This window comes from Chiloscyllium plagiosum, chromosome 5 (assembly GCF_004010195.1).
Source record: "Chiloscyllium plagiosum isolate BGI_BamShark_2017 chromosome 5, ASM401019v2, whole genome shotgun sequence".
NCBI classification, from domain to species: domain Eukaryota; kingdom Metazoa; phylum Chordata; class Chondrichthyes; order Orectolobiformes; family Hemiscylliidae; genus Chiloscyllium; species Chiloscyllium plagiosum.
The window spans coordinates 78,793,863-78,807,833 of record NC_057714.1 but is presented as its reverse complement, the minus strand read 5'-3'; the positions used below and the strand labels follow the sequence as shown (position 1 = coordinate 78,807,833).

Here is a 13,971-nt window from a genome sequence, read left to right as displayed (position 1 = left end):
ATTACACACAGTCCTTCTCTTTATCTTTCGGCAGGAGAGATTGCTCCACAAATGTGCAGAGTAGGCAAAGACTGGCAGAGGGTTGCTGGACATCAGACTCTTCAGCCTACTTTGGGAAGTGGGCAGTAAAGCTGGTCAGGGAAAATCAAGACCAATCCTGATGCAGTGGGGAGACTTGAATGCCCAGGAACTCAGCGAGAAATATTACACTGTCTGGTCTTGTCAGATGTGTATAAAGACAAACATATTGGTCTGCATTATCTTCACTAACTGATTCTTTCTCTTCTCTTCTACAGATACCCACTAATACACAATGCAAGAGGCTGCAGCCTCCTCCAACCCAAAAACAATCAAATTGGTGAGTACTCTACCAAACTAGACTTGAGGATGCTACTCACTAATATGGTGGTTCTGGCATGCGAGTGTTTGGCTGCACCGTTGGCAGCCACCTGGAAGCCAACAGAATGCTGAATATACATTCCAAACATCACTCCATCGCTTTCACCAAAAAAATGTCAGTATAAATGTCAAGCCAAAGGGAGGGCTGGATCACATCAATCTTACTCCAGGTGCCCCTTCCTTTAGTGGAGACAGTGAGGGAGGAGGACTATCAGATAGGCACACTGGGAGCTTCTTCTCAGAACATTCCAGAGCTACCCTCCACCTCCTCCTTCTCTCCTCTACCATTGGCCCCATTGCCTGCAGCAGCTGAGGCCCAAGAAGGTTGTGCCTGTACTTATGCAGGGCACTTATGCAGGGCTGTGACTGTCTAGACCCACAGCCTTCACAAGATGTCCACCCAAGTCTTCGAAATCACCAGGGGATACGAGTCAGCAGACTCTCTCCACTGTAGCTATGGAATTGGGCCTGCACCTAGACATAATTTTTAAGGACATATCCATAGCATACGTGCTCAATCAATGTTTATATATATATATAATCTACACTTTTGTAAATCTATATTTACTTGCACTGCTCAAATTCCTGATAATAGCATTATTATATCAGTATAAGCAGAGGGTTATCAGATGTCAAAGATGTGGAACATTTGCTATCATGAAAAGGATGTGCTGCTTTTTAATTGCCACACTTTGATATATGTACCATAATCAATCAAGAGCACTCGGTTGTTAAGAAATGACCTATTAGATGGGGTTTGGAGTCGGGGCATGATAGATTATTGTAGAAGATGGTGATGTTAACAATAAGGTTTAATGGAGGAACTAGAGCAAGGGACATCCAATTGCTGCACTCTGCACATACCTTGTGGAAGTGATGGTGGAACCTGTCATGTATTTTTTGGCTCCAGGAAGGAAAGGTCGAACCCATGTTTAGGGTTCTAAAAGTCATGCTAGAAAATCTAAGGGTATGGAAGATGGTTATGGTCATGTCATACATTCATCTCTCACAGGTTTGGAGTAGAATGGAAGGAACTGCTTAAAACCTTGTGGTCACTAGTAGTGGAATCATTGTCAATGAAGAAGCTCAGGCACCACAAAGATATTCTGCAGCAGTGCAGGGATACTGAGAGTGTAAAACACATAGAATAGTCTCAAGATGCGAACTACTTAAGTCTTCAGGGAGTGGACTTTCCAATATGACTCACATATCTTTGATGCAAGGACCATTTTAGTGCAACCATCCAGAAGCGCATAGTCACCAAAGTGCTCCCTGTATCACAGAGTACTTTAATGATAATGTTAATTCCCAACAAGGTTGAGGAATGCTGTTTAGATGTGACAGAATTGACAAAGTCAAAACTAGAGTAAAATGAAGAGTCACCATTTAATTACAGAGATAAAACAAATAAAAATTGATTACAAACAATGAGGAATGTTGAATTCAGCAATCAAACAGCTAACATCCAACAGTGTAAATGAAAGCATAACTTACAGATAATGATTCTCGTCAGCTTAGTCACCCTGGAAATAGGTTGATATAAGATTGCCTCTGGCCTCTTTATCTTAATGATGGTTATCCTGACCCATTTAAGGATTCTCATTCTCATTCTCACCTTCCTCCTCAGAGGTTTTCAACTTGTACCCTTATACATCCACCTTTTGTTCACTGGGACTGTGGTGGATACAGCAAACAACTATGGTGCAGGGCACTCAGACCTGGGTATTCTGTACCACACTGCCTGGTCCAGGCATCAGAACTTCATTTTCAAAAGGCCTATCATCTGTCCTGCAATGGCCCTGGTTGAACCATGGGTAGCGCTGTATCTCTTCTCAATGTCAGTCTGAGGACTTAGATTTGTTATCACGAAAGTGTGGAAAGGGGGGGGATCCCCTGTCACCCAGCAACCATTACGGATTACGGATTACGCATGTTAAGTAAAAGACATTGAAGTGTTCAATCAGCTATCTTCGCATTGCATGGTGGGGCATCCTCAATGGGCTTAACGGCCTGCTTCTGTTCCAATATTCTATGTGTCAAGAACTTTTCAAAGAGGCTCCTGTGAATGGTCCAGAATGTAAGAGCAATGGCAGCTCCCTGGATATCTAATGCTTACTTGCATTATCTGGCTGTTACAGTGACAAATGATTTGTATGTTAAGGAAATGGTTTGCTTTTCTATTGACAAGACTGCTGCTTCATGTTAAGGTGCTCTGATTGCTATGTGGTGCTCTAATTGCACCCTGAATCTGCAGAAAATAGTGCTGGCCAAGAATCCTAATTCCTTAGCTATCTGCCCTCCTTCTTCAAAGAGGAAACACATTAACTTTCGGGCTCTTGAAAAGTGAGCATCATTGATTTCTTGAATATATTTATGAGTTGATATCTGAGAAATTTTTCAGAACAAATTATGGTGAACATCAGAGATTGTGTTCACTGCAGTGATTTGCAGGCTTCCCTATGACACATGATACCACTCCCATTCTGTACCTCCATCATCATTTCAAAACTCCCCCATGATTCTTCACCCTACATGTTTTTGTTGAGCCCTTTTACATTACTATAGTAGATGGCCCCTTTAATAGATTATTTCTGACCTGCTAGTCTACTCAGGAGTAGAGTGGGGAAATCTGCAAGAGGCATGTGGAGACTGGCCTGGCAGTTGAAATGGAGGAGGGGGAATGTAAAGACTATATAATATACTTGGTAAATAAGTGTTATTAGTTGTATTAATTTGGTGTCATTTAAAAGTTAACCAGCAGAGCCAAGAAATTATCATCGTTGTTCCCATTTTATGCCCAGAGCCCCTCATGAGCATGCTGCTAATGTCTTTTCTGTATTCTCTCCATATCAAAACAATTCACCCTTAGTTTCCTTGACCAAGCCTTTGAGTTTGTACTACCAGACCCAACCCAATCACATTCAATTATTCCTTATGACATTAACCATTCCCTCAGCTGTCCAATACAACTGATGCAATCTAGAGACTAGTTGCGTGCAGACTTGACAATGCCACGGACAGACTACACAGATCTCCCAGTTTATGGGTGAACCAGCCCCTGAATGACCATGGTTCATCCCCTAGATTGAATTTGAAGGATGTTCCCAAACAACTGACCAGTAATGCCTGTTCTGATTTTGCTTGACTTCCAGAACTGATCATGGCCCAATCCACAGACTGAAATGTTGCTATTTACTCAGGTTTTTTTGGACAAACTGTCTGACTGACTGTGGCCAACTCCCTGAACCAGAATTGGGCCAGTCCCTGCACTGACTGTGATGGTGCTCCCTCACCGAAAGTAGTCCACCCTTGCTCCACAAGCCATACCTCCTCTTTCCTGTTCATGCCTCTGGTCTTCATTCATATGCATTGTATTCGCCATGTACACTGCAGGTAAAGCACCACCTCTGACATTGACATCACACTGTATAGCCACAAAATGCTGCCTTACTTTCTACATTGAGCTGCCCACCAGAAACACAAGCTCCTGTTTACTTTCTCCATCAAGCTGCCAAACAAGTGACACAAACTACTATGTTAACTTGCACACTAAACTGTCACTCTGAGGCACAAGCTGCTGTGTTGCCATTCTCCATTTAGGTTCAGTGATGGCTCAAACATTCCAATGCCAGCTGCAGTTGTAGAACTTACAGTGTTATGACCCACTGGGGTGGCATGCTGGAAATCAAGTTTTGGAAATTCCTGGAGTCTTCACAAAACTTAAAGATTTTTAGAAGTACACAAAATTCTCCAATTTACTCTTTTTTAGACCTAGGTTGAGAGAAAGTATGAACAGGTTTCTGTAGTTAACAAAAAACATTATTTATTACAGGTAATTAATCTCTGGCTACACCATCAGCATATAAAACTCATCCCCTTATAAACTCCTACACATAAACACACACACAGACAGAGAGAGAGAGAGAGAAAAAAAAAAGGGTTCTGGATGGAGAGATCTTTGAATAAATAATTCAGTGATTCTTGTTCAAAAGAGTTGCTGAGATGTTTCTTATTGTTCTTCTGCTGCTCAGTTGTCCTTTTCCAAATGCTTCCATTGGTTTTCAAGATACACAGGGTGGCTAGTTCACTTATAAAAGAGTCTCTGACTTATCAATTAAAAAGTCACACCATACAACAACCGCTGAAAGAAAGATAAATTGTTTTTCTTAGACAACGGAGGAAAAGCTCCTGGCTGGAGACCTGATAGTATTGCTGTATCTTGTCCCTAGCCTCAAGCTGTTCAGTTACCTGAGAACCAATCACATGATTGTTGGCAGGCAGAAGATCTTTGTCATCGATAACTGGTCACTAGTCCACAAACCAAAAATCTTTTTGATGCTAAATAAAGCTCCAACTGTACAAAACCCTTTGGTCCCAGTTCATCTGCATAATCCACAGTTGTTCAAAACAGCGTTCACAATGAATATCAAATTACTGGCTTTCAAACCATGCAGCAATCCTTGGTTTTGCTGAAGAAGGGCTTATGTCCGAAACGTCGATTCTCCTGCTCTTTTGATGCTGCCTGACCTGCTGCGCTTTTCCAGCAACGCATTTTTCAGCCTTAAATTTCTATGTCTAAATTATAATGCAAACTGTCTATCTCAACTGTGACATGGAGGTGTTGGTATTGGACTGGTGTCAAAAATCACATGACACACTAGCTGCCTGAGGAAGGAGCGGTGGTCTGAAAGGTTGCAATTTCAAATTAGCCGTTTGGATTGTAACCTGGTGTCATGTGATTTTTGATTATGTCAAATGTATTTATACCCTCTACCAATGGAGGTGCTGTAATCGGACCAGAGAGTCAGGGTTGTCTGGCAACATGCACTTACACATACAGGAAAAATGGTCAATGATGTTAGAAGGTATAACTTTATTTGCGTTGCATGGCTGACCACTTGTCCTGCTCTTACATTGGTGTGTGTTGGAAGGATTTATAGGTTCATACTCAATCTGCTTGGCCATGTCATGAATGCAACTAGTACTGCTAATGGGAGTTATAATTACAATATACCAAACTTAGAAACGGGGCCTTCTATTACAATTAAGACATATCATTTTAGAATAGAAATGTAACAGCAAGGAAGTCACATTTGATTTTAAAATAAGAGCTGAATTATGCCCAACTGCCCCACTCTAATTAAAAGAGACCAAAGGGGCACCTTTTTCACGCAGAGCTGCCAGAGGAAGTGGTGGAGGCTAGTACAATCGCAACAATTAAAAGGCATCTGGATGGGTATATGACTAGGAAGGGTTTGGAGAGATATGGGCTGATTGCTGGCAGGTGGGACTTGATTGGATTGGTATATCTGGTCGGCATGGACGTGTTGGACCGAAGGCTCTTCTGTGCTGTACATCTCTACAACTCTGTGACTCTATAATTGTCCTCCAGCACCACTTCAATCAAAGACTATGCCCTTTTAGTGACAAGGTTATGGATTCAACCCCCACTCTTGAGATTTAAGTAAAATAATCTGGCTGCTACCTTAGTTCAGTATCAAGGGAGTACCGACTCTTGGAAGTACTGTCCTTTGAGTTAGATGTGAAACCTAGACCACTATTCCAAAGAAAGCAGAGAAGTCTCAACTGTGGCCTGCACAATACCTTGCCTCAATTAATATTACTAAAATCAATTACCTGGTCCTTTTCTCACTGCTACTTGTGGAACTTTATGATGTGCAAACTGGCTTTGGCATTTCACTAAATTACACCAGTGACTACATTTCAAAACTGAACTAACGGTAAAGCACTTTGAATCATCCTGACATTGTGAAAGACACATTATAAATGCAACTTCTGATTGTACAATGAAACAAAAACTATCAATTAAGCATTATAGAAAATACAATTGTTTTTTGTATACTCCAAAATCTATCATGCACACTAAAGATGAACACATCTATCAGCTTCTAGTAAATGCAATATTTGATTCACATTAGTGGGTCAATGGATTTTTGATATAAATGAAGTGTATTTCTTACCTTACTATATTGTCCAACAACATGTTTAAGGACATTGGGAGGAGCATCATGTAGTAGTGGATCAAGAGCTGGCAGATATGTGCATTTCTGCAGGATATTTTTCAGGGCCTTTTTAGCCTGTTGAAGTGGAAAGACAGAGTGAAGTTGTAAAGCATCTGTTGAAAACAATGTTTGGAATTTGCAACACATCATGTCTGAAATTCCTGGGATCGAAACATCGGTCTGCCTGAATGTTTGCAGTTGGCTCAGTTATAGATCTCTGAAATGAGGCACTACTTGTTTGGTCAGATATGAAAGGCAATGATTTTAAACACAGCATTGAGTCAAATAAAAATACTAACAAATTGTAAATAAAATTCAATGTTTGAATGGGTATAAATCCACATAACAATTCAACAATATTATACAAAGTATGATCTACATCATCCAATTAATACAAAAACAGTTAAACCAAGCAATGAGAAACCAATGCCAATGAAAGTTGCTCTGATGAAGGAATTTAGCATCAGTATAGTTCACCTCTTTTTGATAGTAATTTTATCCTTACAACTATGAAATAGATAGATTATTAGATAAATGCTTTTTTCAGTTAAATTGGCATCACATCTTCAGATGAGCACCAAATTGATTTAGTTTTCCACTAGTGAACAACTTGGCAAGTATTGTGCCAATATCAATCTGTAGGAACTAAAATTGTTGGAAATGCAGTAGTCCTACAACTAATTTAACTAGCAGCTCATGTTGCATTATTAAACAGATCTCAGACCAGACAGGCATTAAACCTTAAAGGATGGTTAGAGGGCATTATAACATGTAAGGTTCCAATATAAAGTTACTGCTCTACCTTTAGTGCCTGTAAAAGTAATATTAGTAGCCTGCTTGCAGTTTCTGTGTCTGCTTTATGTAATCAGTAAGCACAGAGCCCAGGCCATTAGCAACTCTGTGTTGAACCTGATGTTTTTATGGCCACATCCGAGATGCGTCATGGTTTTTGGAGGGATTTTCACCACAGGGTCTACTGAAGTCTCTCACCATACCTTACTAATGCATACCACTGCCCCTAACTCACATATGTAATTCGAGCCCCATTTTGCCATAGTCTTAAGGCTATGCCATCGTGAGAAGGCCTCTGTTCACCTAGATGAGCACTAGCATTCCAAAGGTGCCCTGCTCAGTGATGGTCAGAATATGAACATGTCAGAGAAGAAGATGGCACTGTGATTCTCCAACAGTGATTTGGAGGCCTTGTAGGTTAGGGTGGAGTGAAGGAGAGGAGTCCTCTTCATGGAGGACAGGCAGAGGCGGCCACATAAACAGACCCTGGCAGCTATTCCAAGGTCACCAACCAGGTCAGTGCCATTTCAATGGTGCAGAGGAACGTCCATTCTTTGTTATGCTAAGGTAAGTGCCACACTCCTCTCTGCCTCACACTCACTCTATCTCTGCTACTGCATCCATTTCCCACCAAGGTTCATGCTCTGCCATTCTCACTATTGCCTGCAACATCTTCCCTCACTCACTCTCCTAACATCCAACACGACTAACCCTGCATACTTGTCGTGCCAAATGTAAGTATAAAAGCATAAAAGATGGAGTGATGTGCTCCCAACGTTGAGACGGCATTTCCAATCTTCTTGTCTAATTCTGCATCACCATTGCTTACATCTCTCAGACCGCTATGAGATTCCACCATCTGAAATCATAAATCACAAAATCATACAGTACAGAAGAGGTCCATAGGCTCATTGTGTCTGTACCACCAAAGATACCCTACTACCTACAGTAATCACACTTTCACATGCTAGGCCCATAGCTTTGAATGTACCTGCTTCAACGACCATTCCAAGCAGTGCATTCCAGACACCCACCATCCTCTGGGTGAAAACATTTTTCTTTAAATCCCCTCTAAACCTCCTGACTTTCACTTTAAAAGGGCTCTTCATCCTTCTGTTCCCATTGTAAATCATTTCCACCAACATTCCAGTGGCCTGCATGCCTAATTGGCATGTTGCTCAAGGTAGCTGGTTACTTAAGTAATTGAAGATGGATGCAGTAGGACTCATTTTCCATCTCAGTACCAACCGTTCTGTCCTAATGAGGGGTCGCTGCATTTCCCTCTTTCCCATGGGCGATCTGTTTCCTATCATTTTCCCTGCCTCTTTACTATTTTCAGTTGGTTGGAAGTAAAGGGAAGGACTATCTTCGAGACTAGAGATTTGTGGATCAGCTTTTAATCATTAGCTAATGTGACCACCTGTCTAATCCTGGTTACTCTCTGTTCCTCTAGCATTCTTTAGATTAGATTAGATTACTTACAGTGTGGAAACAGGCCCTTCAGCCCAACAAGTCCACACTGACCCTCCGAAGAGCAACCCAACCAGACCCATTCCACTACATTTACCCCTACACCTACCACAATGGGCAATTTAGCATGGCCAATTCACCTCACCTGCACATGTTTGGACTGTGGGAGGAAACCGGAGCACCCAGAGGAAACCCACGCAGACACGGGGAGAATGTACAAACTCCACACAGAGAGTCACCTGAGGCGGAAACTGAACCCAGGTCTCTTGCGCTGTGAGGCAGCAGTGCTAACCACTGTGCCACCGTGCTGCCCATTATTGAAAATCAAATGGAGTTGTTGGAATTCTTTGACTTGATTTGATTTGACTGAACTTGATTTGACTTAACTTGACTTTTTTTTGTAATTGACTTCTGATTTTTTACTCCTACAAGAACTTTCAAAAGTTGATTAGAGTACACTGTTCCCAGGTAAAGGGACGGCAGACAAGTGGGAGGCTTTCAAAAGTGAGATAACAAGAGTTCAGAGACATTATGTTCCTGTTAGAATGAAAGATTAAGCTGGTAAAATCAGGGAATAATGGATGAATAAAGATATTGAGGTTCTTGTCAAGAATAAAAAGAATCATAAATTAGATATAGACAACTGGGATCGAATGAATCTGTTGAAGAGTATAAAATGAATAGGGGCATTCTTAAGAGGGAAATTAAAAGACAATGAGATAGTCTTGGCCAATATAGTTAAGGATAATCCAAAGAGATTCTACAAGTACATTAAGAATAAAAGGGCAACTAGAGCGAGAGTACAGCACATTAAAGATCAATGAGCTTGTCTTTGTGTTGAATCTAGGAGATGGGAGGGATGTTAAATTAATATTTTGCATCTGTTTGTATTGTGGAGAAAGAAATGGAGGCCTAAGCACTCAGGGAAATACATACTGGTAGTTTGAAAACAGCTCACACTAAAGAAGAGAAAGTGCTGGACGTCCGTATCCCAGGACGTTGTGGGAAGCTAGGGAGAAAATTGTCGGGCTGCTGGCTGAAATATTTGATTTATCTATAACCATGGGTAAGGAGCTGAAGGACTGGAGGGTGACTAATATTGTGCCTTTACTTTAGAAAGATTGTAAGCTAAAGCCTGGGATCTGGAGACTTGTGAGTCTGATACTGGTGGTGGATAAGTTGTTGGAGGTATTTCTGAAAGATAGAATTTACATGCATTTGGTAAGGCAAGCAAGGATTAGGGTTAGTCAACATGGTTTTGTGTGAAGGAAATCATGCTTCATAAACATGTTGAGTTTTTTGAGGAAGTGACCAAAAAGGTTGAGGAGGACGGAGCGGTAAATGTTGTTTACTTGGACTTTAGTAAAGTCTTTGATAAGGTTATGCATGGTAGACTAATTAATAAAGTTAGATTGCATGGGATTTAAGGTGAGTTTGCCAACTGAATATAAAATTAGTTTTACGGTAGGAGACAGAGAGGGTGGCAGTGGAAGGTTGTCTTTCAGACTGGCGGCCTATGACCAGCTGTATTCCACAGGGATCGGTACTGGGTCCACTTTTCTTTGTCATTTATATAAATTATTTGGATGAGAATATCGGAGGCATGTTAGTAAGTTTGCAAATGACACCAAATTTGGTGGTATAGTGGACAGTAAAGAAAGTTATCTAAGACTGCAAAGAAATCTTGATCAATTAGGTCAATAGGCTGACAAGTGGCAGATAGAATTTAATTTGGATAAATGTGAGGAATTGTATTTTGGTAAAACAAACAACTACAGGAATTATACAATTAATGGTAGGGCTCTGGGTAGTGTTGTAGAACAGACAGACACTGAGGGGTTCAGGTTCGTAATTAGTTAAAATTTACATCATAGGTAGAGTGATGGTTAAGTTGTTTAACACCTTTGCCTTCACTGCTCAGACATTTGAGTTTCGGAGTTGGGACATGGTGTTGAGGTTGTACAGGATGTTGGTGAGGCCTCTTCAAGATTACTTTGTTATAGGAAGCATATTATTAAATTTGAAAGGGTTCAGAAAAGATTAACCACAATGTTGCCAGAAATGGGGTATTTGAATTATAAAAGTAGGCTAGAACTTTTTTCACTTTAATTGTTCAAGTGACAGAATTTTAAAATCCTCGCAGGTAACTGTCCCTAATGTCTCCCAGGAAGGTGAATGCAGAAACCTCTATACTGTAACAGTGAAAAATCAAGTCAGCCTTTGGCAGTTTCTTTCAAAATTTAGCTTCAAAGTGACAAAGTTACCCACTCTAATTCTTTCATTGTATCTATGCATTCAAACTGCGACTACAAGCCCCTAATTTCTTACAACCAGACCCCAATCAAGTTTCCCAAATTTACTACAGTTTGAAAGGGATAGCTTACATTGTTAAGCTCCTACATGAGGAGGGATAAATTGGCTCCCCTTCTTTATTCACTCACCCTGTTGGTTGATCATAACAATAATTTAGAAAGAATCTCCTCCATTGTTCTTACCTTTCTCCCAGACCAAATGAATGTGTTTTTTTAATTATATGTTTTTATTAAGAAAAAATAGATTTTTAAATATTACAACAAATACAAAACAATGCAATTCAAAACAGTATAAAAATAGTACAAAACTAAACCTAAATAATAAAAACAATTCCCCAACCCACCCTCCTATATAAATGTATAAACATATATAGAGAAGTATAAAATTAAAAAAAAACCTAAACTAGTTATTTAACTAACTAAATAAATACCTAACAACAAACAAATAAATAGTAATAACTCAGCCCAGCCAAACAAAACACTCATACATTCACAGTTCCTCCTCCCTGGATTTTGGACTCATGAAACACAATCGTTACGGCTATATAAAAGCCCTTGTTAGTGTGGCAGATAAATCTGCGTCCAGGTATTTCAAAAAGGGTTGCCATGTCTTGTAAAAATTATCAGTTTTGTGGTGTACCATATTTGTGAGAAAATCCAGGGAAATATGCTCCATAACAATCTTCCACCAACCCAACAAGGCCTGGGGGGGTTTTCTGATATCCAACCTAGCAAGATATTCTTCCTTGCACAGAATGTAAGAATATTGAAAAGTTTTGCCTTATGCGAGTCAGCAGAAAATACAATGGGTAGGCCCAAAAAGGAGCGAAATAGGGTCCTTCTCCACCCCTACACCTAAAATCCTCTCCATTGCACCCACCACAGCGCTCCAATATGTTTGAAGCCTGTCACAAGACCAAAGACAATGGGTAAGAGTACCCGTACAGACCTTGAGACCTTGCACTTGGGGCATGCTGAAGATATCCCTGGTTTAAATTTTGACAAACGGTCTGGGGCTAAGTGGACCCTGTGGAAAATGTTCAACCGTAAAGCATGGGTCCTATAGCAAATTGATGTCTTCCTTGCATTCTCCCAAATATCCTCCCATGCCTCTGAAGAAACTTCAACACCCAGCTCTCTTTCCCACATTTTGCAGAGTCGATTAGACTCATCTGAGGTGGCACCCCCCCAATTGGTGATAGAGAGTACTGACAGAGAGTGTACTCTTAGCCCTTAGTACCCCTCTTTCGATGTCAGATTTGTAGGGATCAGTCAAAAGTGTGGTCCTTTTTTGAATAAAATCCCTAACTTGAAAAAAACGAAAGAGGTCTCTATTAGATAACTTGTACTTCCGTACTAACTGATCGAAGGACATCATTACATCTCCCTCAAATAAATCACCCATGCAAGATATACCCCTAGCTGCCCAACGTTTAAATCCTGAATCTATCAGACCTGGTTGAAAACTCGGCATACCCACTAAAGGTGTAAACAAAGATGTTTTGCCAATATTACCTTACCTCTGCCGAATTGCCCTCCATGCTATTGATGACTATTTGGTTATGGCAATATTCCCTAACTTTCCTCACCTTGTCCAAAAACAGCAAACTGGTAAGGGGACATCTTGCCTGGGAGACTTCGATATCTAGCCATATTGAAAGAGGCTCCCCACAAACCCAATCACTTGCGTAGGTCAAAAGCGAGCTTAATTGGTAATTTTTAATGTCCGGAAGGTCTACTCCTCCCAATCTGTGAGGCAACTGCAGTTTGGCTAATTTAATAAGGGGCCGTTTATGGTGCCACATAAAGGAGCTGAACCAACCGTTCAGTCTCCTGAGTGTTTGTTTATTGAAAATCAGGGGGAGCATCCGTATAGGGTATAGCAAGGGAGAATATTCATCTTAATAAGCGCTATCCGACCCAACCATGAGACTGGAAGTGCCTCCCATCTTTGGAGATCTTGTTTAATTTTTTCAAATAATTGAGTAAAATTGGCTTTCAACAGCCAATCCAGAACTGGAGTAATGAATATGCCCAAATACACAAACCCCCCCTGTGACCACCTAAATGGCAATCTATAGTCACTCTCAAGAGCCAACTCTTTCGTAAGGCCACCCATAGGCATAGCCTCTGATTTAGCAAAATTAATCTTATACCCTGAAAAAGCGCCAAAAGCGTGAATGCATTGTATCAGGCAAGGCACTGAGATGCTAGATTTGTCAAGAAAATTAGATCATCATCTGCATACAGCGAGATCTTATGTAATTTTGACCCCACTTCTGAAGCTGATATATTGAGATCCCCACGAATGGCCTCTGCCAACAGTTCAATCACCAACGTAAAAAGTAATGGTGAAAGGGGACAGCCCTGCCGGCTGCCCCTAGAAATATTAGAATTGCTTGATCGTACCCCGTTGGTAATGACCGCAGCGAGAGGTACACTGTAGAGAACCTTAACCCATCTTATGAAAACTTCGCTCAGACCAAACCGGTCTAGAGTATAGAAAAGGTACGGCCACTCAACTCGGTCAAATGCCTTCTCTGCATCTAAAGAAATCACCAATCCCTGTATTGACTGCTGTTGGCATGCTTGAATTACGTTAAGCAGCCTCCTAACGTTATTGGAGGATCTGCGACCCTTTATGAAGCCCGTTTGATCCTCTTTAAACTAGAGGGTAACACAGTCTCCAGCCTTAACACATGAGCCTTAGAGAGGATCTTAAAGTCCACATTTAAGAGTGAGATGGGCCTGTATGAAGCACAGTCTTCCGGATCCTTGCCTTTTTTAAGGATAAGTGAAATATTGGCCTCTCTCAGAGACGGTGGGAGACAAACACGACTGTATCAATCATTAAACATATTCAGCATCGGGCCTGACAGTATTCTTATAAATTCCTTATAGAATTCACTGGGAAGTCCATCAGGACCGGGCGCCTTTCCACTCTGAAGCTGCCTCACAGCTTCCTGCACTTCTTG

The 13,971-nt window shown here is 40.9% G+C and overlaps 1 protein-coding gene across 3 annotated transcripts in view; it reads right to left on the bottom strand.

Annotated features, from left to right (window-relative positions):
* spag6 (sperm associated antigen 6) overlaps nt 1–13,971 on the bottom strand; it is a 206,000-nt gene that overhangs the window by 37,760 nt on the left and 154,269 nt on the right. For all 3 annotated transcript variants that reach the window (XM_043690438.1, XM_043690439.1, XM_043690437.1), the window contains one exon: nt 6,381–6,497. In XM_043690438.1, coding sequence (XP_043546373.1) covers nt 6,381–6,497 — 117 coding nt within the window. The remainder of the gene's footprint in view (nt 1–6,380; nt 6,498–13,971) is intronic.